The following is a 26,848-nucleotide window of genomic DNA, read 5'->3' as shown; positions in this document are numbered from 1 at the left end:
TGTGTGTGTGTGTGTAAAATGAGCACAAGCAAGTAAGCAAATTAATTAATTAAAAAGAGAGGTGTCAAATGTAAGAGAATGCAAAGGGCCTATTCCGAGAACTAAGAGTGAAAACATCTGCAGATAGGCGCTCATCGCCATGCCCTGAACCACGGCCATCTTTTGCTCCCCTTTTCATTAACAGCCACGCTAAGGAGGAGTTCTTCTCAGCACAACCACATTTAACTGTGTTTGGAGCTCAAGCTAATGTACAATTGGCTGCAGAGTGGGCGGTGTGGGTGCCGGCAGGGATCCAAATCTTGGATAAACAAGATTACTTCTCCAGAGAATTAATGTTCTCTTCCAGTCTGAAAGCCTGCCTAGTATCATATTAGAAACTTCCTAGAAAACTTTTACTAAGATTCAGTTTGCAGTGATGATATAAACATCATCAGCTATGGAACGGCAAACACTCCTGAATTATTATTTCTATTAGAAGTTTTTTTTCAGATAGAGCAATTAAGAACCATGTGCTTTAGTGGGGAAAAGAGAGAACAAATGGTTCGAAAGTATGAAATAGGCATTTATAAGCAAAATGTTTACAGCCAAGTTCCATCTAATTTAACTCAGCTAGTTTGAACAGTCTTGGTTTATAAATTGGTTGGGCTCCAAAAGGAAGGAAAGGGTACACAGAAGAGAACCGCATGCACATGCACATACTTTGCTTTCTGACTGCTGCAGTTCCTGTTGATAAAGAGCCAAGCTGCTATTTAAGTGGAATAGAGGCTTGTCTTTTGGGCGTAGACCCTGCTGCAGAAAAGAAAGTACTGAGTACTGATACAATATGGTGACACAGTGATCTTTGCACACAGAAGGCAAGTTTTGTGTGCAGAACACAGACACAACCTCCCATAAGAAGGTCTTTACATCACCAAGTAGTGGAGTCAGGGAGGGGCCCATGCACTTCCTGATGCGTACCTGGTGGGTAGAGGGCAGCATCAAACCTTGGCTTGCAAAACTTCCAAAACAAACATATTTATTTACCAGACTTCTATTCCATTCTTCCTCCAAGGTGCCCAGAGCAGTGTACATAGTTATATTTATCCTCACAACAACCCTGTTAGATAGGTGAGGCTGAGAAAGAAGTGTCTGGCCCAGATTCACCTAGTGAGTTTCATGGCTGGATAGGGATTTGAACTCGGGTCTCCCCAGTCCTACCGAATACTCTGACCACTACACCACACTGGCTTTCACCTGCCCTGCCACTTTAGAGATGAGCAGGCTCCTCCCTCCCTCCCCGCCAAACAGCTGATCACAATCACAGCTCATGCAAAGTAATGGATGCTACAACTGTGCTGCAGCCAGCTGTTCAGCAGGGTGCCTGCTCCTCTCAAAGTGGAGAGTGAGGGTGAGGCACACATTCACTTTGCGAGTTTTGGAAACCCCACCCCGGGGTTGGTGTGCTATGCACACGTCCACTCAATTCTGGATCCATCCCTGGCCCAAGCCTAAAATATATTTTCTTCAGTATCACACTTGTGACAATACCTTTAGGGATCATGATGGGACATTTGGGCTTTGTAAGTCATATCAGCACCTTGAATTGATCTCAGTGGAGCGGGGGTTCTCCTGAGCTCCAACCTGAGATGCAGCCACCACTTTTGCGTGCCGATAGGACTCGTGAGCCTGTATGACATGTAGAAATGCAACAGATAAAGCTCCCTGCTCTGCACCTCCATGGTAGGAAAAGCTACACCTGTAGAATTATTGCTTAGCATGCAGCTGTCAATGTCATAGTAATATTGCCAGGAAAAGGAAGAAGGCAACCCTAACTTGAGGAAGACAGCAGCAGAGTCAACAAAAAGGGGGCTCCTGCAGCATTATTAAGGTATAGTTTTTAAAAATTTCAGGACCCCAGTTCTCATCCCATTATCGAAGCAAGAATGGCCGTCTATTTTCAGTAGCCAGCAAATGCTTCCAAAGGGTAAAAGGTCGCAGCTGTGCTGTCTGGCAGAGCAACGCAGCTGTAATTGGGCCGCTGCCGAGGCTGGAATTTACAAGCTGAATTAACCCACAAGTGCCGCTCTGTTTTACGGGGGCAGCCGAGACGGAGGCTGCTTTGCCCCTGCCTGAATGGGGACAGCTGTTGTGGCTCAGAACGTATCGAGACCAGCAGCCTGACACACCCTCACATTCTGGCGATTCCTAGTCTAGGTCCTCCAAGCACTGTCCTACCCAAACAGCTTTTAGTCTTTGTAATCTCTGTTTAAAAACGAACACAAAGGAAGCGGGCAGATCAAAAGAGGCTGCGGGGGGTGGGGGGAATCAAAGCCTAAAATATACTTTCAGTCCTGTAGGTGTGTGTGGCCAGGAATGGACAAAAGGACAACGTGGCTATGTCTACCCAACATGGACAATGTCTACCCATTCACTGGCATCTGGATTGTCTTGTGATGTGTTGAAGTGGCCTGGCTCAACTGTTTCATTCTCCATCTAACAAACGGTGGTTTGCTGATCTGAGAAAGACCTCAAGCACTGCTGTCCTGAAGTTCAAACTAAGAAACTGGGGCTTAAGCGCTCTGTAATAACTGGGGGTCAAAGTGTGGTTTGCTCCTGATTTGTAGGGAGTGTTTAAGCCTGTCTCCTAGTTTAGGTGTCATGGCAAAGCAGCCACACAGGCAGAATTGAAGGGAGGGGGGACAAATATCCCTAGGCCTCTGGGGACTGCCACTGCCCCCCTTCCCCCCCCGACTGCTCAGTCCCTGGTGTTCTGCTGCTTGGGGCACCCCGACACCAGGTGCCCAATGTTGCTGCACTACACGATCCCGCCCACTGCTGCCCCCTCTTGCTGTGGCTGCCACCTTTTAAAACTTTTAAACATGTTCCTGTGAGTTGCCCCCACCCCTTTTATATAAGGGGAACAGTGAGTGTATAGGGGAATAATCAAACATGTTGCATGTTGAAAATAATTTTTAAAAAGTGACTGCTTGCTCAAAGCATGAGGATGGGTAAGACAGACAGCTGATGCAGTGCTCAGTTTGCTGGCATGAACACCTGTCATGCAAACTGCAAAGCTAGCAAGCAGCAGGGTTCACCCCACAGGGAAAGAACGTGCGGCTGCAGTTTCTCTTTAAATGTTTCATCGGTCCTCACCCTAACCTCATGTCCACATCATGCAGTCCCCTCTCTGGGATCTATACTCTGCTACAACTCTAAAAAGCTGAACCAAACTGGAGGATCCAACTGGTAAACTGGTGGGATGGAATCGATGGCACAGCCATGCACCTGAGCATTTGGGATGGGTGAGAATTCTGGTGCAGATCTAATGCTAACTGTAAGCGTCAAAACGGAAAGGGGAGGGCGAATACTCATATGGGAGGGCAACGGGGCAGAGGGAGAAGCAGAACACAAGCCAGCGGGGAATTGGCAATTGTCTAACCATGGTTAGCAGATGAAGCAGTGTTACACCTGGGGATCTTATCTCGAGAAAGGCTAAAGGAGAGAGGTGGTGGGTGTGAGGGCAGAGTTCAGCACACCTCCCCCATCCAAACTGTATCATACCCCCACACACACACTGTCTGCACCCCAAACTGCCAAGAATGGGGCTCCCCAGGCTGTCAGCTGGCAGAACCCCCTTGAGGCCAGCAATCTCCACAGGCCAGAATTGTTGACAGGTGGCAAGAGGGGGGCGGCGGGGAGGCTGGGTGGCCAGGGCCCATCAGCAATGCTGCAGTTGGCCTGCAGGGCCAGGAAGAGGAGGGCCAGGATGAAAGCAGACTCCTTCCCCTTCGCTCTGAGGCACTTGCGGGTAGAGAACAGAAAACTCCAGTGAGGAGTTTCCCCCCTTCCAGTCTAAAGGCCAGCTCTGGTTTTCACTGTGTGACTAACATAATGGTCATCTTTAGCAGCACATTCAGATTGAGCAAAACAAGCTGGTCTTGTAGTCACAAGCGTGAATTGTCCCCTTTGCTAAGCAGGGTCTGCCGTGGTTTGCATTTGGATGGGAGGCTATGTGTGAGCACTGTAGGATATTCCCCTCAGGGGATGGGGCTGTTCTGGGAAGAGCGGAAGGTCCCAGATTCCCTGCCTGGCAGCATTTCCAAGACAGGGCTGGGAGAGACTCCTACCTGCAACCCCGGAGAAGCTGCTACCAGTCAGTGTAGGCAATACTGAGCTAGATGGACCAATGGTCTGACTCAGTATAAATCAGGTTCCAATGTTCCTAAAACAAAACACTGAGCAGTTGTTTTCATTTCAGAGTTTTCACGCTGCATAGAGACAAGAAACCTTATCATGTCTGTCTGTGTACAATCAGTACATGGCGGAGAGTTTGACACGGGGTATGCAGGAAGGAGTTGCTGGTGCTTGCTGCAATCATCATGGTGTTATCACTGTGTCAATATTTACCCCACTTTCTGTTTCAGTCATGGGATACAGAGCCCAGTCCTACCACAAAAGGTAACAGAACACCTTTTGTTTGAGGTAATTAAAAACGGTTCATAGCAAACCTATTTCCAAAGAACTGTTGAGGACGTGGCAGGAAGATGGATTCAAGTGCCTTTCCACATCTGTCCTCCCCCAAACTTCTTATACCAAGCACTGAACCCAATACAGAGATGCCTGCAGAAAGCAAATCTGAAGATATACAAAGCTGTTTGATACTGAATTAGAACATCAGCCATCTAATCCAGTCACAGGGCAGGGCTTAACACACAACACATGGAGCCTATGAGAAGCCCACAGACAAGAGGTGAGGGCATGCCCTCACTCCTGCTGTTGCTTCCCTGCCACTGATATTTAGAGGCATGTTGCCTCTGAGGCTGCAGGTGGCTTATAGCCACCATACGAGTAGTCATTGATAGATCTGTTATCCCTGAATTTGTCTAAGCCCCTTTTAAAGTCATCCAAGCTATCAGCACATCCCATGGCAGAGAATTTCATAGATTAATTGTGCGCTGTGTGAAAAAGTACTTTTTGTTGGTCCTAAATTTACCGACCTTCAGTTTCATGGGGTGACCCCTGGTTCTACTGTTGTGGAAGAGGGAGAAAAAATTCTCTCTGCACCATGCATAATTTTATACACCTTGATTATGTCCCCCAGTCAGGAACGGAGCCACCATTGGGCCAACAGGTTCAAAGAACCCGGGCCACCAACCAATCAAGGGCCGCGAGAGCGGCCCCGACACGCCCCTCGCGTTTGACGTCAGACGCGGGGAGGCTAGTTTAGCTCCCGGGCGGGGGCCGTGCGGCCCCTTCGGGAGCTAAACAAAGGCTGGCGCTGTGTTCGCAGCGCCAGCCAGGAGCGGTTTTCCCTGCAAAAGCAGGCAAGAGCCACTCCTGGTTGTGTGCTGCAGCCTTCGTTTAACTGCTGAAGGGGCCTCAAGGCTCCATTCAGCCAGACCACGCCACTGCGTCTGACGTCAGACATCAGCCCCAGCATCTGATGTCAGACGCGAGGGTGGGTAGTCATGTGCACGGACCGGTTCGGAGGCCATTCTAAAGGCCTCCAGACCGGTCCGGGCACAGGTGGTTTTGGTTCGGGTGGGGGATTCCAAACAAGTTCGGGGGGGGGGGCTTTACTTACCCCCTCAAGAATGCCTCCGTATTTCTTGAAGTAAGCGGGCGGCATACCTCCCTGCCGCCCGCTTCATTCCCCCTCCTCCGCGGCTGCTACTGCTGCTAATCTTCGCTTTGAATCAATACTCAATCGGGCGGCAGGGTATCTCCCAGTCCCTGCCGCCCGGCTCTTCAATGCCCCCCGACTTAGCTTGAATAACCCTGCCGCTCCAGGACCCCTGCCGCCCCTTCCCTTCCCTTCCCATGCTCCCATGCTCAGGGGGTCGGCAGGAGAACTCCCCCGCCGACCCCGTCCCCTTCCCCGGGCGGCTGCACTCTAAAGTTAGAGCGGGCGGCGGGAGAGCTCCCAGCCGCCCACTCGCTTCCCCGGCTGCGGCGCTGCAAATGGCTTCTTGGAAGCCTTTTGCGCAGGCGCACTTCCAAGAAGCCATTTGCAGCGCCGCAGCCGGGGAAGCGAGCGGGCGGCTGGGAGCTCTCCCGCCGCCCGCTCTAACTTTAGAGTGCAGCCGCCCGGGGAAGGGGACGGGGTCGGCGGGGGAGTTCTCCTGCCGACCCCCTGAGCATGGGAGCCCCCCCCCGAACTTGTTTGGAATCCCCAACCCCAGTGCCGGACCGCAACTCCGCGGTTCCGTGCACACCCCTAAGGGCGGGGTCAGTGGGGCCGCAGTGGCGGCCGCACACAGGCCACCAGCGGTCCCGCTCAGCCACTGCCTCCAGTAGTCACCTCTTTTCCAAACTAAAGAGCTGCAGATGCTGTAGCCTTGCCTCATAAGGAAGGTGCTCCAGGCCCCTGATCATCTTGGTTGCCCTCTTCTATACTTTTTCCTGTTCTACAATGTCCTTCTTAAGATACGGTGACCACAACTGTATGCAGTACTCCAAATGTGGTCGCACCATAGATTTGTATAATGGCATTATAATAACAGCATTTTTATTTTCAGTCCCCCTCCTAATGATCCCTAGCATAGAATTGGCCTTTTTCACAGCTGCTGCGCACTGAGATGACACTTCCAACGAGCTGTCCACCACAACCCCAAGATCTCTCTCCTGGTCAGTCACCAACAGCTCAGACCCATCATTGTATATATGAAGTTGGGTTTTTTTTGCCCCCATATATATCACTTTACACTTACTTACACTGAACTGCATCTGCCATTTTGCTGCCCACTCACCCAGTTTGCCACCTTTTGGAGCTCCTCACAATTAGTGATGTTCACGGACCGGTCCAGAGGCCATTCTAAAGGCCTCCGGACTGGTCTGGACATGGGGCGGTTTGATGCCCGGGGTGTGTGTGTGTTCCTTTAAGGGCGGGGGGAGGGTGTACTTACCCTTCCCGCTGCTTTCCCCCCGCTGGCGCGCATGTTTTAGTAAGCATTTGGGGTGGCTCTCGTGAGTGACTCCAGATAAACTCCACACATCAGGAATTAGAACAGGGTGGGCAAACCTGGTCCCCCAGCAGCTGTTGAACTACAACTCCCATCGTCGCCGCCCCCCCCCCAACAGCTGCAGGGCCAAGTTTGCTGCCCACCCCTGAATTAGAGGGAAGGGCTTCTGGGTTTCAGGGTGGTGTTTCCCGAGAGCCCTGCCATCTCCTCTTCTAGAATTTAAAGCTGTGCGTGCTCCTGAAGTTTGGCCACATGCTAGTGAAAACCTAGGCAGGAGGCAGGGGGAGTAATCGTCCGTGAGATGGGAGCCGGGGAGGATGGCTTTCCCTCCTACCTCGCTGAAGTGCTGGGTGTGAGTGCTGTCCTACCCTACAGAAGATCACTTCTCAACAGAGGCAGAGGTGCACCTAGATCATTTTGGAGCTTGGACCGAAAGGCCTTTGGAGCCCCCCCACCGCCCTAAACATATTCCCATCCCACATCTTTCTTTCCCCACTCCCCGTTCTGTCTCTAAAGCAGAGGTCACACTTGACCACCCGGCACAGGTCACAGTCACGCCCACAGTGACCACACCACCAAGGACAGACTAAAGAGGGTCTGGGGGCCCCCGAGTGGTGTGGAGGCCCTGGACTTCAGCCCGCAAGTCCAGGGATAAGAACACCTCTGAACAGAGGCAAGATGTATCTTCTCAATACCAGCTGCAGGGGAGCAACAGCAAGAGAGAGGGCATGCCCTCACCTCCTGCCTGTGGGCTTTCCAGAGGCAACTGGTGGGCCCCTGTGTGAAATGGGATGCTGGACTAGATGGGCCTTGGGACTGATCCAGCAGGGCTGCTCTTGCGTTCAGAAATCGGGAGCGTGCACCGCTCCTGCAGCTGGGAAGGATGCTGGCCCTACCCCATTAACGGCTGCGTGAATGAACAGCCTTACTGCTGCTTGGCAATTTCCTCTTCTACGACAAAGGGCCGGCTTAGGTGTCTCCCCAGCATCCACCGAGATGGATGGCTTCGGGAGAAGGCTTGCCACAGCCTCACGAAGCACAAGGCGCAGCGCTGGCTTTGCAGCACATCATCTTTACAGCTTTAAACAGGGAGAGGCCTTCAAGGGCCCATGCTGAGCTGTAGGGCAAAGGTTCTGCCCTCGGGGTTTGCTCCGACGTGTGCAAAGACGGGAAGCGTCGCATGTGGTGCGTGGAAGGAACGAGGGTTGCAAGTTTTCTAAACAAAGGCAGCGCGCTGCAAATGTCCAGAAAGAAGCAGGCTGCGGGTGCATCGCAAGGCCGAGGAGAGAGGGCGGCTGCAGTGCCAAGGACTCTTCTAGAAAGCAAAACGCTGAACCTTGGCTGCTCTTCAAATCCTTGCCCTTTGCCTCCTAGCCAAGTTTTCTCAGTCTAGTCTCTTTGGTGGGGTGTTCCAAGCAGTTCTGGCAGATGAAGCTTCTGAGAGCAGGACCGATGCCTCTTCGCTGCCAGCTCATTGCTGTGCTCAGTTTGAAGATAGCTCCTTTCTCATATGGCTAAAGGAGAGTCACGTTAGGAGAGGGATTGGCAAACTGGTTGGTGACCTAAGGCAGCAGTTCCAATATGGGACAACACTCCTTGGGGTGGAGAGCCGGCCTTGCAGTAGTGAGCATGAATTGTCCCCTTTGATAAGCATGGTTTGCCTTGGATGGGTGGCTACATATGAGCGCTGTCTGCTGTAAGACAATCTCCTCAGGGGGTGGGGCCGTAGTTCACTGGTAGAGCATCTGCTTTGCAGGCAGGAGATCCCAGGTTCAATCTCTGGCAGCATCTCCAGGTAGGGCTGAGAGAGACTCCTGCCTGCAGCCTTGGAGAAGCCGCTGCCAGTCTGTGTAGACAATACTGAGTGAGATGGACCTATGGTCTGACTCAGTATATGGCAGCTTCCTATGTTTCTACATGAAAGCACTTGTAGTAGGAAGCAATATGCCGCTCTCATGCAGACAGTAACGTGTGATGACACGTGGACAATCGCCACATGTGACCAAGTGTGCATGGGTTGTGCATTGTTACTCACATCAGGGGTTCAGACTCACATCGTGGGACCCCAGATGTTGTTGGACTACAAGTCCCATCATCCCCAGCCACAATGGCCTTCATTGAAGTGATTTATCTGGTAAGGACTTTATCACATATGAAGTACCCCTGAGAACACGTTTTCCTTCTTTTAAAGCACTCTACAAAGCTATTCACACGAACGTGCAAAACTGAAGGGAGCCCAGCCCGGTTTTGCATGCCGGTGTGAACCATCGGGATCATGCCCAGTCCCAGTGGCTACATGGTGGCAAGCCCATCTATGAAGCCTCCTGCTAAAATGAGGTTAAGGGAGCAAAAGTTCGCTTAACTTCGTTTTTTTGATCATGTGTCTGCTTGCAGCTGCGGCTGGCACACTCAGGGGGGGGGATTCCAGTCATGCACTGCACACTTACGCAGTGAATTGTTGGAACTCCCAAGGGTGGTGTGACATGCGGTAGTGCGTCCTGGCACCCCGACTCCCGGATCTGCTGGACAAGCCACCGCTTGACTGGGAGGGCAATCTGCCCATGCAGAAAAGAACAGGAGATCGTCTGCAGGGAAGGTAAGCTTAAACCTCCTTCCATGCAGACAGCCCACGAGCTCTTCTCTCTTACGTGTGTTAATTAAACTTACCTTCATTCCTGCTGCAGCTGCTGGGCCGCTGGGATCCACAGCTTGGACATGACATGGCTTGCTCCCACGTACCACAAATCCCCACCCAACAGCATCACCTATGATCTTGAGAGGGGAAAAGGATGCCACAATGAATCCTCTTGTTTTCCTTGCAGGTTTGAGAGCAAAACAAAACAGCACAAGTCCATTCAGGGTCCATCTGGTTCTAATGACAACAGACACAATGTTATCTGAATCCCATCTGAAGATGCTCCAACTAGCTAGTAAATTAGGTGATTCTTCTGGTACAGCTTCTTCTCCACACCAATGGCCTCTTCAATGTACAAATGGGACAGCTGGCCAAGGCACTTGCTGCTACCATGACACTGGCTGATCTCCTGACTAATGAAGCACATGGGTGACAAAGGAATGTGGGGACACAACTGGGGCTTGCGCACAACCCAGCCAACCCCAGTACATGTGCCCTGCTGTGCAAGCAGACAAAACATCCCCTCTCTGCCCACACTCCAGGAGCACCCTGGAAAAAAGGAAATGTGTCAGTGAGAGTCAGTGACCTGTTTCCTCCCTTCCAGAGTACTTCCAGCGCATGGGCAGAACAAGGACATTTTGCCCTCTTGAGCCACAGGGCATGTGCAGAGCAGGGGAGTTGCACATGGGCCTCAGCCACATCCCCACAGTCCCTCATCACCCGTGATGATGTCCTCATCAGTCAGGACGTCAGCCATTGATGGTAATCATAAAGTTAAGAGTGAAGGTGTGCCCAGGTGTGGAAGCGAAGGGGTGTGGGGATGAGGCTCAGCCACCAGAGATATATGGAAATATGGAAAAGTAGCACTAAGGTGACCGACATGTGTGGAAATTGTGCTGCTATTTTGTCCTTTGAGCTTCCAAAGAAATGGAGAAACAGGTAAAACACAGAACCACCATCCTTCATCTTAGGTTATGGGGCAAGCGAAACCTGTCATAATTATCGTTATGCATCTCCCTTGAGCAGTGAGAAGTCCTGGGGTAATGCTATCAGATTTAGCTTTCTTTGGATGAGGGATCATTGGAGACTTATGGAATTTTTGTAATATTTCCTTTGTTTATAAATATGCAGATAGAATGGGTGGAGGCACTCGTTCATACCTGAGACAGCAACCTAGGCAGCTGTCCAAGACTGCACCCCAGTTACAGATAACTCCAGATAAAAACTCTCTATCCCCTTCTCTTTCAACAGCTATTGCCAACAACCCGTTTCTCCACTTTTCCTGTCCCTTCCCCTCAGAAGGTGTCACCTTCTCCAGAGGTTTCATGTGTTATGCCCTAGATTTTTCAATGAAGAGGTCTCAAAAAACATAATTAGGACATTTATTACACAAAGGAAAACATGTTTTTCTGAACAACTGATCAAATGTCATATAAGCTGCAAATATCACAGAATATAAATGTGTGAACTGGAGACATACTGTGAAGGTTTTCCTGGCATATGGAGCTCCGGGCATCAGAAGTTCTTCAGGACTCACCGCTCTCTTTAATACTGCAAAGACATACATACAGAGGATATTAAATAAAATATTCTGGATGTAAAGAGTGGATGTTTACATTCTGTAATTAGTATCAGTGGCAACTAGGGAAGAGTTTTTGCTAGGGATGTGCACAAATTGATTTTTTTTCTCTATTCAATTTGTACCTGAATTGAATTGCCTCCGATTTGTTTTGGGTCTGAATCTGCCCGCCTTGAATCACCCCAGATTCAATTTGGATCTGAATCAATCCAAATCCAAATCGATCTGGGGCCAAAAAGGGGTTCGGGGGCAAAAGAGTGGGGTGGGTGGTAGTGCCCAATGGGTGGAAGCTACCACTCACATTATAAAGAAATTGGGCAAAAGTGTGATTTTTAACAATTTTTTGAAATTTGTGAGTCTTTAAGCTTTTTCTCATAGGGAATAATGGGGATTTCAGTGGCCACATAACTCCACGTGGGTGGCACTACAGTGGCCCAGAGCAGGTTGTTGTGGATGGTAGTGCCCAATGGGTAGAAGGAAGCTACCACCCAAATTTCAAAGAAATTGACCAAAGGGGTGATTTTTAACAAATTTCAGAGGTTTGCGTGTCTTTAAGCTTTTCCCCATAGGGAGTGATGGAGATTTCAGCAGCCCATTAACTCCGCATGGGTGGGGGCACCAGGGTGGACCAGAGCAGGTTGTGGTGTAGTTCACATGTGGTGCCAACCACCCCCAAAACCACAAGCCCATGGAGTAATGGGTTTTGTCGTTTTCAGTTTTTGAGGTGTTCTGAGAGTGGATTCTTTGGTGCAAAATGATAGTGGATTTTCTGGTCAGTCATCATTTTGCACTGAAGATGATGAATGAACAAAGGTAAACATTCATCATCTTTTGCACCATCATTTGGTGCCCCCCACGTGGAGTTATGGGGCTGCTGAAATCACAATTACTCCCTATGGGGGAAAGCTTAAAGACGCACAAACCTCAGAAATTGAGCACAGGGGTGATTTGTTCTGTATACAAATCGCCCAAATCAGATAGATTTGGGTACAAATCACTTTGTACCCGAATCGATTCGCACAGTCCTAGTTTTTGTCTGGTAAAAGCAATTGTACATAGTGAACCCATCTAAAGATAGAGGGATAGACCGTTAACTGCCTATATTCAAGGGGTGGGGGTGATGATTAATTAGAATGGGAAGGAAGATCAATCAGCAAATTCCATTTGACTACTGCACTGCAAAAATCTGAAAAATTATTGAATGCAAACATCTCTGGAACTTTCAGCTGCAATGTTTATAAACAGAGCCATTATACTGTCCAGGATCTAAACCTCTGTCTTATATGGGAGGATCATGCCAACTTGTGCCACATAAAGATCCATGTCTGAACTGGGAATATACTTGAGAGATCCTTGATTTTACACTTAGTTTTAAGACAGTGGCCTGGACTGGATTATAATCCAATTGTGTGGACAGCAGCAAGTACACACGACTCCTCCCCGCCCGCCCCAACAAGGACACCACCTAATTGCATGGCTGACATAATTGTGGTTGGAGATGTGACTCCATAGGCATTGACTCCCAACACAAGTATCTCCCATTGACCACTAGGGACATTAGGATTAGAAGTAGAGAAGGCAGGACTGCTCTCTTGCTCTCTCTTGTTTCTGTATCTCTGCTCTTAAGTCTCAGGTAATTGGTGGACTAATACTCTTAGGACACCCCTTCTCTGTGCTCTCTCTGTTCCTTCTTCTTCCTTCCACCATGAGTAGATGGTGCAGGCTTTTCCATCTAATTGTGGAACTTCTTAAACCTTTACTTGTTTTTAGACCTTAAGCAATTGTCTGCGAGCTCATCAAACTGCGTTTCTCTGCTAAATAAGGAGTTAATTCAAATGCTCCCCTACAATTACACTGTCAATTTATTCCAGTTGTAAATCGACCATGTTCCCATGCATCGGTGCGGGGCAGCTGGGAGTGGGGATGATGTGATTCAGAGGCAGCCCTTTCATGAGGCAAGGAGAGGCAATCACCTCAGGTAGCAGATTACTGGGGTTTCAACAGGGTAGCAAGATGCACCCCACCCCCATGGCCATCGTAGCAGCTCTTTGGGACCGATCTGGTCCTTGCAAACTTTGCAAGGAGCATCTTTCTCTAGACTCCTTGCAAAGCTCCCAAGAAGAATAAGGGGAGAACAGGAGGCTGTTAGCAACCTGCCTTCCTCCCTGCCCCCCCCCCCCAGTGTACTTTCAAATCTTGCAAGGGCTGGTTTTGAAAGGGGTCTGGTCTCAATATTTTGGATGGCACTTGGGGTGCTGCACAGGTGGGGAGGAGCTGCTCACACATTCTCTTTTCTAGAAGATGGGACGGATGTATCGTCTCATCAGGCCCAGATTAACAATAACATTTAAATCACCTTGAGAGCAGTTTTCTGCTGAAAGGAGGTCTATAAATATGGAAAACAAATGAATGAACTGAACATCTAATAGTGACTCATTATTTATTCAAAGGCAGAAGTCACTGCGAATGCGCCCTGGGAGGGACAAATCAATCCCACTTCTTCCATTTCTGGTAATCACCTATTGTATTAGAAATAAGTGTTTATTAGTCATATGCCTGCAGGCTCGACATGGCCCCAACCATAAATCAGGAAAACCGGAAGCATAATTCAGCTGAAAGCATTTATCAACATAAAATACTGTTGCGTTCTTGCTGCCATAATATTTCTCGTCTATTAGGTACATGATTAATGGATTGGAGGAAGTAAAAAGTTCATTGCTGATACATGCCATAGAAAATTTCTGCCACTGTTATTCTGGGAGGTAGCCAGAACAGTCAGCACTTCACTGAGGCTTGAGTTCATACTGCATTCCATTACAAGGTGCAGGATTAGGCCACATGCTCCCCACTCCAATGTGTGTGTGTGAGAGAAGAACATATCAGTGCCTAAGTAGAAAATGCCATCCGTATTTGGGCCACCTTTAGAAGGAAATGCAATAACCAGTGGTGCTGCTCTTCTTAAATGTACTCTAAACCAAGGCTGCTCAACTTTGGCCCTCCTGCAGATGTTGGCCTTCCATAATCCCTAGCTATGGGCCACTGTGGCTGGGGATGATGGAAGTTGTAATCCAAAAACAGCTGGAGGGCCGAAGTTGAGCAGCCCCGCTCTAAAGCGAGGTAATAAAAAGAGACTGCCGCTGCAAGTAAAGACAGCACTTGCCTATCCATTATGGCAGGGTTTTTCAAAACTTGGGTCCCCAGATGTTGAACTACAACTCCCATCACCCCTCAAGTTGTAATCCAACATCTGGGGACCCAGGTTTTGAGAAACTCTGCACTACAAAAAAAATGGACAGGTCAAAATAAGGGTCGAATTAGGTGTAATTTAAAACATGTCATTTCATCCTTCACGTTTTGTTTTAAAATAGCAGTTGCAGAGCATTCAGTCTAGACTGGGACCATGGCATGGAGAGGGTTTAACCATTTCTCCCATAGCATGATGAAAATCCACCAATTCACCCTCAGCTGCTATGGTGCAATTGGCATCCAATGTGCATTCACCTAACAGACATGCAATGATGTGGGAGAAATCAAAATTACATACTTCTAAACTATGCTTTTATCTTATCATGCCGTGCCCAATTAATAAAGTGTTAGAGAAACTAGGGCATTTCACATGATCAGGACTAGGGTAGGACAAGCACCCTACTCTAGTTCAGATGCTGTGAGCACTCCTGATTTTTGATTGTGTGTCAGTGTAAAACAAGGCCAGAGGCTGGGAGCTTGATCGTGAGCCAAGCCCCAACTGTGTAAGATGATTTTTCTTCCTATCTCCTTCTGAACCTGGGGACAGAATCTGGGTAGGACTTGCTTGTCCTGCCCAGCTGTGGCTTAGCTCATGATCAAGCTCCCAGTTTCTGACCTTGTTTTAACTGACATGCAATCAGCAAATGGGAGTGTGCACAACTCCTAAATTAGGGTAGAAGGTTTCTCCTACCCTAATGTCAATTGCCCTAGTGACTGTCAAGGTCTTTGCTCCTTTAAATGTCTCCATGTTCCAAAGTTAGTCCTGCTCTCTCTATAGCCCTGTTCAGCTGTCCTTCAAACCGTGAGTGCTGTATCTGAGCATAGCATCCACGGGAGTGTATCTTTAAGCCCCACCCCTGCACTGATGCTCATGCTGGCATCAACCTGCTGGTGGCACACTCTAAGTCTTTGTGGATTGGCTGCCATGAACTTTTAGCACATTACTAAGTCCAAGGTCAGGTCATGCTGGGTGCTCTGGGGGACATGATCAGAATTAATGCATGCTTAATTCTAGCTCTATTCAGACATTAGGCCTATCCACATCGTTATCTGAATTTAGGTTTAATGTGGGTTACCAATATTAGTGTGATTGTGTGTACCTGTGCCAAAGTGGGTATCTCAGGTCATAAACCACCTAAGATAGGCTCACATAATCACTTCAGTGTTGGTAACCAACGGTATACCTAGATTCAAACAATTGTGTGAACAAGCCTGCTACGTTGTACATGTGTACAGATGTCTGTACACTTGCATTTGCTTTTGTGTGAATGAATGCACCTGCATTCAATTTAGAAGTGAACCTGGGTACAGGCCCCTCAAATGCATGGTACATATATGAAGTGTATTGTTGTACCTGTGTTCAGCATAACCTGTGAATAATTTGGACTGTGAATGGATCTGTACTTATGTAGACTATATACTTCTTGTACAAAATGATGAATAGGGCTTAAATGAAATGAGAGACTTGGCTCCTGATTTAAAGACTCCTTATTCGGTTAATTTGCCTCATTTAGAAGAAGAAAAGCTAAGAAGCCTTATGGAGCTGGAAGGTCAATTTCTGCTGAGCCAAGCAGTTTACCGCATTGATTTTATAGCAAGACAATGTCTTTTAACAGCAGAAACTGCGATAAACATCCTGTGGAAAAACAAACTTTATTGCCCAGAAAGTGGATTTAATTGAAACATCTTTCAATTCATTTGTACATAAATAACTAGGAAATTGCTCTGTAGGAGGATATAAGCCAGATTCCAGCAGAATGTTAACTCTATAATGAACTTTTACTCTATGAAGTCTCACCCGGTAAAGCAAGCTGCTAAAGTGTGCCGTCAAGTCGATTTCGACACCTGGCGCCCATAGAGCCCTGTGGTTTTCTTTTGGTAGACTACAGGAGGGGTTTGCCATTGCCTCCTCCTGTGCAGTATGAGATGATGCCTTTCAGCATCTTCCTATATCACTGCTGCCCTATATAGGCGTTTCCCATAGTCTGGGAAACATACCAGCGGGGATTCTAACTGGCAACCTTCTGCTTGTTAGTCAAGCATTTCCCTGCTGCGCCCCTGCTAAGGAGGGTGAAATAATGAGCTGCACTCAGATTTTACAACCTACTCAGATTGTTTTGCAAATAGCTCTTAATCAAATTACTGCTGGACGATGGGGAAAACGTGACTTGGTGAAATTTTCTCTTAGTCAACTACTTAAGATTCAAATTTTTTTTGACAGGTGGATATAATCACTACTGAATGGATGCCAAGTCTCCCTAATTCCAAGAGAGTTCTACAAATGTTTGAGCAGCCAATGATTCCATCCATGGTCTTAAAAATGAGATCATATCTTGATACCTTCCAAAGTGCAGTGAGAAGAGTTTTCAAAGACACTGTAAAATGCCCACTGATTTGTCAAAGGGTTAAGCCCAGAATGACTCCTTCTGGCCAGAAGTACATAGCTCCCCCTGATAAAGATGCCTAGGAGAATAGCCAAAACTGTGCCAGCTGCTAATCAGACCTTGAACAAACAACTTTAATGAAATGACCTTGATGAAAAGTTGGAAGTCTGCCAAGCAAGTAACACACCTAACTCCTTAGATCTGTCACTAATGAAAATTCAAGTGAATATAAATACAAATTTAGAAGTGTTCTTTCACTGCTCTCTAAGATGCTGTGGGGCCTCTGGCTGCAAACTGCAACTTTGAAACAACAGAGAAGCCAAGAACCACAAATTTGAAGAGGGCTACTGCAATTAAGAGAGACAACCGAGAGAGGCTTGCCACCTGGAGAGCTCCAAAATAAAAGAACAGGTGGTGTGGCCGGAGGCCGGGAAGGCTGCTTAAACTCACCTTCCCCCTAGATGAGCGATTTCATGTTCCTGGGAGCGCAGACCGTGCTCCCAGGCAAGCAGCGCTGCGTGATGCAGCGTGAAGCTTTGGAGGCCAGGATGATGAGTCCTAGTCTCCAGGAATCCCACAATGCACCATGTGCAATGCATTGGGGGATTCCCCTGAAGGATGAGTGCTCTAGGTGCTTGTTTCTGTGTGTGGCCGGGATGGAAGCAGACTGTGCTTGCACACAAACAGGTAGCCGAGGTTAAGGGAGTGCTTGTTCCCTTAACCTCGGCTAACAGCCGGGTTTAAAAGCCAGGCTAAGTGTTGCTGCCCCTCTGTGATAGGGCCCAATCGCGGTGGTTCTCAAATGCAGTCTAACCTTGTCTGGGCATCCCAAGCCTGGGTTAGGCCGCATGTGAGAATAGCCTCACTGTAAGACCTTAATAAAATGACATTATGTGTGTCTGTTACAACATGAACAATAATGTATTAGTAGTATAATGTATTAAATTTATTTAATATATTTACATACTGCTTTTCTAAGAATTCATGAGTAGCATTCAAACTAAGTTAGCCATAACTGAATTCCATTGAAATTTATGGGCCTTAAGATAGTAAAGATAACTCTCAGTAATTTCAGTGGTGCTTCTCATGAGGAACTTTGTCTGAATGCTACCCCATAATAAGCAATAGCAATTTTGAAAAGCAGCATAGCCGATAACAGTATAATCTCAACCCATTTAAAACAGATAGCACATTAAATTAAAGTTGCTTTCCCCCTTAGCATACATCTCTTCTTTTCCATGTTTTTTTGGTTACTCCTTGTAGTATTTTTGGTTACTCCATATTTGTACAATTTTGATATTGTAAACTGCTTTGAATAGCTAGGGAGGAGAGCTGGTCTTGTGGTAGCAGGCATGCATTGTCGCTTTGCTAAGCAGGGTACACCCTGCCTTGCATTTGAATGGGAGGCTACATGTGAGCACATGTGAGATGTTCCCCTTAGGGATGGGGCCGCTCTGGGAAGAGCACTTGGCTCTGTGGTCGCCAGGGGTCGACACCGACCCGACAGCACAACCTTTCCTTTCCTTTCCTTTCCTAGTAGTTAACATCTCTGCTGCCCCCCAGAGCTGATGCTTTTTGGGCCAGTTTTGAAGATTAACTGGCTAATATATTATCTCTTTATAATATATTATCTCAGAGGCTTTTTAAATACTGGGTGCCAAAAAGAAGATGATGATACCTCATTACCAGTTTGAACCTTTAAGTACTAAGTCTGCAGTTATGCAGGTCTCTGTCTTGTTCAGATCTCAGATAGAGTGGACCTTTGTATTCTGAATGGAGTGGTGCAAGGTGACCTTTGTGGGGAATTTACATTTTGTAGGGGAAGAGGAGTGAGTTTGATAGATTATTTTATGGTCTCACAGAAACTATTGGATCTTGTCTCCCATCTAAAGGTGATACATGATTGGGAGAGTGATCATCTCCCCCTGAATCTAGCTTTGAAACTGCCTGATCAGGGAATATTTATGGCAGAAGAACCCCTTTTTCTACCCACAATGATGAAGTACCCACATGCATTAGATGGTCTGGTGAACTTGAAAAATATGTGCTAAATGTGTTTGACACTGACAAATTTCTCCAGCTTTGATCTGCTATCATAGCACCGGGACCATCTAATGTAAATATCACTCAGTATTATAATCTTATACGACGTCTACAGGGGTTTCTAACTTTTAAGAGACCTAAGAAGATGCAAACAAATAACTGCAAATCAAAATCCTGGTTTGACTAGGAATGTATGACAGCTAAAAGTTTCTTGGTGAACAAGTATAGATCAGGGGATCCCCAGGTATAATCAAAACCGGTGTTTTTGCTTAAAAAACAATATTAAAACTTTCTCCACTTTTAAAAGGGCGGCAATAAAAGAGTCATGGCAATCACTGATTCAGGCTATCAGGCTGACACATTTGTCTAGATTCTTGCTTATAAGAGGTGGACTTAACTAATGGATAGAATTACTTCCCAGATACCTGCCTCTTCTCATACAATTTATTTAATATATAAATATTTATACCCCTCTTTGTCCTAAGATATCAGGGTAGTGTCGAATTAAACAACAACAACAACACAGGTGGCTAACCTATGCATTCCATGTTTTTTCATCTTTTCTCATAAAGGGAGTCTGCATGCCTTCTCATATTCTTACCAGATTTAGGGTTGCATAGTACCGGCGGGCTGCTGCTGAGGGTTGGACTGCTGCTGAAGTACCCACTGCTCCCACAACTGCTCATGCTACTCCGTCTCACAGCTGAAACAATCTTTATCTCCTTGGTGGGGCTCACTGTCCAACGAGAAAGAGATAGATAAAAAATATTCTCGTCTAGCCTCTCTAAGTACAACTTTCTTCAAAGAAGATGATCACTTCTTTATTTATTCTATATTACCAGGTTATCATTTTCTACCTTATTTCCTACCATATCACAAGAGACGCAGAGAGCTTACAATACAGTTCAGCATCTCTAGTGGGATCATTTAGTATAGTAATGCAAATTTTGGTTAATATTATTATTATTATTTCTTGTTTACACAGTCAGACAGGTGTTATTGACTGGTTTGTTTTATCCAGACGTCGAGGCCTTCCCAAGGACCTGGGATGGCTGGATTTTATTATCAATACTGTTGGTTATTATAGATATCGTCGCAAAATATAGGCTATTCCCAGTAAAGTTGCTTTTTGTAATTGGCTGATGGTGATTTCTGTGGGCCCCTATGGTGTTGAGGTGCTTTTCAAGGTATTTTGGAATTGCACCTAGGGCACCAATTACTACTGGGATTATTTTGGTCTTCTTCTGCCACAGCCTTTCAATTTCAATTTGTAGATTGTATTTTGTTATTTTTTTCTATTTCTTTTTTCTTCTATTCTGCTATCCCTTGTCGATTACTTTAACTTTTATTTATTTATTTATTTATTTATTTGTTTGTTTGTTTATTTTTAATTCAATTTCTATACCGCCCTTCCAAAAATGGCTCCGGGCAGGTTACACAGAGAAATAATAAATAAATAAGATGGATCCCTGTCCTCAAAGGGCTCACAATCTAAAAGAAACATAAGACAGACACCAGCAACAGTCACTGGAGGTACTGTGCTGGGGGTGGATAGGGCCAGTTACAGTCCCCCTGCTAAATAAAGAGAATCACCACGTTAAAAAGGTATAAAACATTTTAAGCATCTTCCCATTGCTGTAGTTCTATTACTGGAATGACAACCATTTGTATTTTTATCTTATATTTTTCTAAATCATTCAGTTGCTTATACGCACACATTTCGAGCTACATACAAAAATATGGATATCACCAAACTCTATCTCTGGTTTCTGTCTTCCAGTCTTGGAGAGGCACTGGAAGCCCTGAACCACTCGCTGGTCATTGGCACTTTTAGATGGGTTTAGGGTGAACAAACAAAAGTTTAATCCATTCAAGACAGAGATACTCCCGGCTGGTGAACCAAGAATAGGTGCGAAACTTGTTTTAGGTGGGGTTATATTCCCCCTTACTCTGCAGTTAGAGATGTGTGAACAGGTTAAGAAAAGAACCAGTTTGACATCGAACCAGTTTGGTTCATTGTTGAATATCAAGCTAACCAACCCCACCGCCCCGCCTGTTTGGGGGGTTCACGTTTTGGTTTTTTAAATTTAACTCGCGAAGCCCAAAGTTTGAGATGCACAAAACTGAACATGCCCAGTCCAGTTCCATTCCAGTCTGGACTCAAACCGAACAACACGGTTTTGTGCACACCCCTGTCTACAGTGTAGGAGTCCTGGATGCAGCATGGCTACGAGAGTGCTTTCTAACAGCTTCATCTTACCCACCAACTACAACCTCTCTCTCTCTCTCCCTGAGAAACCAGACCTGACCTCAATCAGTCAAGTCCTAGTCACCTCCAGATTAGACTACTGCTGTGTGCTCTGAATAGGGCTGCCCTTGAAGATTGCCTAGAAGCTTCTATTGGCTCAAAATGCAGCTGCAGGATTTCTGACTGGAACCAATCAGAACAGATTAATGGAACTGCTATGGGTACTAAGAGCAGCTTTGGGAGCCCAATCTAGCTCGGAACCACAGCGTGGAGTGAAAATATTAATTAAAACAATCTTCCGCCACAGCACAGTTCTGATTCAGATCCTTCTCTCCACACAGATTTTTTTTTTTAAAGAAAGACAATGACACATTTAACATCATGTCTAGTTTGACAAAAGGGATGAATGCTGTGTGATGTTAAAACATGTCACTGACCCTGGCATGCTTCAATTTTCTTTGGAAAATGGCAGCTGGATCAGGCTTCCCATGGATTGGGACCATGGTGAGGGAGGCAGGAAGGCTATGGCCCCACCCTCTGCCACGGTCCCAATCTGGATTAGGCTCCCCCATAGCTATTTGCCAAGAGGGGAAAATTTCACTAGGCTTAATGGGAGCTTTTTTCCTTGTCAAAAATAATCCACAGGAGACCCTAATCTGGGTCAGAACTGTGGTGAGGCAAAAGGTTAAAGCCCCCTCCCCCTGCTGCAGTCTCTATCTGGCTCAGACACCCCCTCATAGCTGCTACCTTTGAAAGAAAATTTAAGCCCTTCAGTGTAGGCAGAATGAATGAATGAATGAATGAATAATACACTTTATTTGTTAGCCACCACATAAACTGTTCTCTGGACAGACTTACTGTCATGTGTAATTTGGCCTTGTTCTTGGTCAAATACGTTAGAGAAATTTAGATGATCCCTGTTCCACTTTCATCTGCCTTTAGACTATGGGATATGGTGGATGTCTTCAACGTAGGGCAAATACCTGAGAGAAAGCTGGTGTGCTTTTTGTTGTCGTGGTTCTTCTTCCGCAGGCAGAAGGGGCTGTCATGACTATCGGGCATCAAGTGGGACTTTTCGGCAAGCAGCTCCATCAACCGCCTCCTTCTACGGAAATTCATTCGGAACTGGTACAGCAGGTTGCTGTCTACAAAATGGTGCTTGTTGGACACTGGGGAGGAAGGAAAGAGAGAAGGGAAGGCCTCGTTTGATGGGATATAAGTGTTGGGAAGCAGCCAGTACAGCCTTGGGATGATAAAAGGGTATATTTACACAGACATCATTTACCCTCAAATCAGCTTCAGCAGTTAAGGTACTTTTCTTCCATATACATAACCCCTGTCGGCACGACAAGAGGATGATAAAAAGCACCACCTATATGCTACAAAATGTTGCACTTTCACATAGTGTAGGAAAGTTGGAGGTGGTCCTGAGACAAGATTTACGGATGGGCGGGGCAGCAGTGGAACCAAACCCGTCTGCCCGCCTTCCTCCTTTCCTCTTCTCCTTCGCCACCAGCCTGGCAGTCTTCTTTGCTACCAGTTACCCAATCGGCAGCTTTCATTGCCACCACCACCCCAACTGTCTTCAGCCTGGTGCAGCCTGATGATGTCACGGCTCCAGATGCCAGTAGGTTGGCCAGGTCCACACTGCTAAAAAAGAAGACACAGACTGCAAAAGAAGAAGAAGAGGACACTGAGGGCATTCATCCCCCCAAAAGAGGACAAAAAAATCTGCATATGTTAATTTATATGCATAGCTATACATATAAGTTAACATATAAAACCCCACCTTTTCCAATTGCAACATTAAACAAGAAGTTCTTACCAGAACTAATCTGCCAACTTTCCCTAAACTATAATCTTAATTGATAATTGCCATCTTTACAAGTTAGCCCACTTCTGCCTCAAACATTCATGCATGCACCATCTTGAATTGGGGTGGATGACATCATCACAAACTACGCTGTTGTGGTGTCCCTAGGTGTCATTAGAACTGTACTAAATTTGGTCAAAATCGGTTCCCACTCACACCTCAAACTTTCACACATCCACCATCTTGAATTGGGGTGGATGGCATCATTACAATCTACACTGTTGATGTGTCCCTGTGTGTCCCTACAACTGTACCAAACATGGTTCAAATTGGTCCAGGGATTGTGAAGTTGACAGAGGGGAACACAGACACACACAGAGCCCTTTCTCACAATCAATGAGAAGGCCTTGGCAGCGGGCAAGGCAGCAGAAGCTCGCCTTCCCCGCAGATGATCCAGCTGCCAGGGCTGGGAAGGTCAGGGTCCATGGCCCGCTGTTTCCCCCCAGCAGCACGGCGGTGCAGAGGTTGGGACATGTCATCCTGGCCTCCGGAACTCCCACAATGCGCTGTGCAAGTCCGTGGTGCATTGTGAGGGTCCCTGGGGATCCTCCTGGCTGACACACAAGCATTTAGCATAAGTTAAGGGCGCCCTCACATCTTAACCCTAACTAAGTGAGCGGTGGGCTCCCTAAGCGGGTTTGCCACTGCACCACCACCGGGAGCTGCGCAGCTCCTGGCAGTTCTCACATGCAGACAAGACCAGACTTGGCTACCCTAGCCCTCTCTTGGCTGTGTGGGAACAGCCTCACAGAAAGCTGGGTGTTTACTTTCCATAAGGAAAGTAGGTAAAAAACAAATGGGCATCAATGTATAAAATGTCTGTCTAATCTTTTCTGCCCCCTCAGCCACCAAACTGCCCCAATCCTGGACAAAGCACAATCCAGACCAATTATGTTACGTTAGACGTATTCCCTGACTTGGCTATCAGTAAGGTGTCTAGGTCTGCGTTGCCAAAATGGAGGACATGGGGGGAGGGGACATGGTCCCCCCAAAGAGGACTGACCTTTATTATAGGGTGACGTGTGGCCACCATAGATGCCAGTGAGAACAGGCTTCCTTTAAAGGGGCGCTTCTTCTCACTGGGATCGCCACGTGGCTCGTTGGCATTAGAGAGTGGTTGGCAGAGTGCCCAGTGTGCGCTAATCCAGCAACGTTCCCAGTGGTGAGAGTTTTCTACTTAATTTTATTTACTTTAAAATAGTTCTATCCTGCCTTCCCAGCCAAAGGCAACCCACGATAACTCATAATTAGGGAAAATAACTATAGAGCATTTGAACGGAATTCATCACATAGGGGAGCATTCAAAAATGTGATCCACTACCAGCGGTGGTAAGTAAAGTAAAGTTGTGTGCCGTCGAGTCGGTGCCGACTCCTGGCGCCCACAGAGCCCTGTGGTTGTCTTTGGTAGAATACAAGAAGGGTTTGCCATTGCCATCTCCCATGCTGTATGAGATTATGCCTTTCAGCACCTTCCTATATCGCTGCTGCCCGATATAGGTGCCCCAACCTGTTTTATCACCTCAGAATTCTATCCGCTTTGTGTGTAGACTAGGCCTCAGAGTGATTCCTCACTGAGAGGACCAGATAACCTGATGCTCACTATCTAGACTAGACCAGGGGTTCCCCATCTTGGGTTACCAGATGCTATTGGACTACAACTCCAATCATCCCCAGCCACAATGGCTGAAGGCCACTGTGGTGGAGCAGGAAGGAGTTGTAGTTGAACAACATCTGAGGACCCAAGGTTGGGAACCGCAGGTCTAGACCGAGCCAAGTACGCCAGGATTCCCGAGTGTGCATTATCCGTTTCTGTACACCAGTACTTCGCCACTCCTTGCCTTTAGGGCAGTGACAGCTCCTTAGGACCAGGTGTGTTCCCAGTCCTCCTGCTGTGCTAACTTCTGGAACGGTGCTGTGCCAAACTTGAGAACACGATTGCTGCCAAGGCTAAGGATCCTTGATACCAACACCTTTATGCAACAAGCTTCGATGTGGAAAACAAGTCCCAGGCCTGACTCTGCATCGAGACATCGCTGCAGTACAACTCAATATGTCCACATGGTTGCACAATCAGTAATTGCTGACTGCTCCAGTTCATAAGAGCTATAGTCCTAAGCACCTTGGGCAACAGGCAAGATGAATTTCATTTCCTAGGAACACTATAATAGGAGAGAGGAATGTGTTGGATTTTTGCCCACATTGTTTAAAAAAAAAAGAGTAATTAATTTGAAATTTTAAAAAAACAGTGTAAAATGTATTTATATTCAAGCAAATGTCCAAAATGTGGTGAATACTGATAATCATAAATGAATTTTATTACAGTCCAAAAGCATATATTTTAGATAAGCAGCAGGGAATACTGACAATCTCATTAACACTGTCAGCATTCAGGGAAGTACTTTCAGTTTTTAGACATTCATTAATGTGTAGGTCCCTGCTAACCGAGCAAAGAGACACCTTTTTAAAGTGTGGTGATTCTAAATATAAGAGAATCACCACACTTTAAAAAGGTGTCTCTTTGCTCAGTTAGCAGGGACCTACACATTAATGTGTAGGTTTTCTAAAGGGTAGAGCAACTGACCCTATCCAACCCCAACACAGCATCCCTCCAGTGGCTGTTGCTGGTATCTGCCTTATATTTATTTTTAGACTGTGAGCCCTTTGGGGACAGAGGACCATCTTATTTATGTATTATTTATTTTTCTATGTAAGTCGCTTTGAGAACTTTGGTTCAAGAGTGGTATATACATATTTGTAGTAGTAGTAGTAGTAGTAGTAGTAGTAGTAGTAGTAGTAGTAGTAGTTTATTTACTTACTTACTACATTTTTATACCACCTTTCTGCCTTGACAAAGGCACCCCAAGCAGTTTACAATATTACAAGAAGATGTAATCCATCTTGATTCAATATGTCAGATGCATAAACATTTGAGGCACAAGTGGGCTATCTTGTGGATTGTCTAACCAATCTGAACTAAATTTGGTACAGTTGTAGTGAATGACACACTGGGACACCTCAACAGTGTAGTTTGTGATGATGTCATCCACCCCAATTCAAGATGGCAGACACATGAACATTTGTGGAGCAATTGGGCTAACTTGTGAACTGCCAAACCAATTTGGACCAAATTTATTCCAGTTGTAGGGATGGTCTATGAAAAGTAGGCAGATGAGTTCATACTAGAACAACTTGTTACAATTGTGAGAAACATTGTTCAGGAAGATGTCATTAGTCTGCCTGACAGTTTCTGCAGCTGTCAGAGTTGCTGATTTTGCAAAGACTGCCTAGATACTAGATCTCTTAAATTACTGGCATCCTTTGTTGTCCTCTACAATGATGCCATTTTGGAAAAGGGCAAAGACTCGAGAAAAACCTAGAGTACTTCTTCCTAAACAACAAACTATGTATCATGGGATATATGAAAAGCCCTGTTGCGTATGGATGCCAAGCATTCGCAGTCACAGTGGGGAGAGTTCTCCCTGAGTACACTGTCTGTCTCTGTTATGCCAATGAAGAGCAGGGGTACACAATTAAGGGGCACATCGGCATCGCTGCAGGGGGTGGGTCTTGCTAGTGCACTTTCATTGGCACTGTTACTATGTCCATGCTTACTGAATAAGTAAGCAGGGCTAAAGGGGAGGGACTCTTAGAACGTCATCCCCACTCAAACTTATCACACCGCACTGATGTACCATTAAAGATGAGGGACCTAGGGGCTTTTCCAAATGGCAGTTGAATGCAGCTTCGCTACACTTAGGCTGAGGAGTTCATACAAGAGAACCATTTACAGCAATGTCAGGACAGAAACAGAAGGTGCTGTTCATACAGCCAATGGCATCAGTCAGCTTTGCGCCTCGCAATTTGCAGTTACTGCGCATTATATGCATCCTTAAAAAGTA

At 46.6% G+C, this 26,848-nt stretch overlaps 1 protein-coding gene across 2 annotated transcripts in view; it reads right to left on the bottom strand.

Moving 5' to 3' along the window:
* The window catches only part of DEPTOR (DEP domain containing MTOR interacting protein), a 104,625-nt gene that overhangs the window by 8,971 nt on the left and 68,806 nt on the right, over nucleotides 1–26,848 (bottom strand). For both annotated transcript variants that reach the window (XM_053244128.1, XM_053244129.1), the window contains 4 exons: nucleotides 22,060–22,245; nucleotides 19,430–19,564; nucleotides 11,057–11,127; nucleotides 9,609–9,713 (listed from right to left, as the gene is read on the bottom strand). In XM_053244128.1, the coding sequence (XP_053100103.1) occupies nucleotides 9,609–9,713; nucleotides 11,057–11,127; nucleotides 19,430–19,564; nucleotides 22,060–22,245 (497 nt within the window). The remainder of the gene's footprint in view (nucleotides 1–9,608; nucleotides 9,714–11,056; nucleotides 11,128–19,429; nucleotides 19,565–22,059; nucleotides 22,246–26,848) is intronic.

Source organism: Hemicordylus capensis, chromosome 4 (genome assembly GCF_027244095.1).
Source record: "Hemicordylus capensis ecotype Gifberg chromosome 4, rHemCap1.1.pri, whole genome shotgun sequence".
NCBI lineage: Eukaryota > Metazoa > Chordata > Lepidosauria > Squamata > Cordylidae > Hemicordylus > Hemicordylus capensis.
The sequence above is the reverse complement of the archived record's forward strand: the minus strand, read 5'-3'. Positions and strand labels throughout refer to the sequence as shown.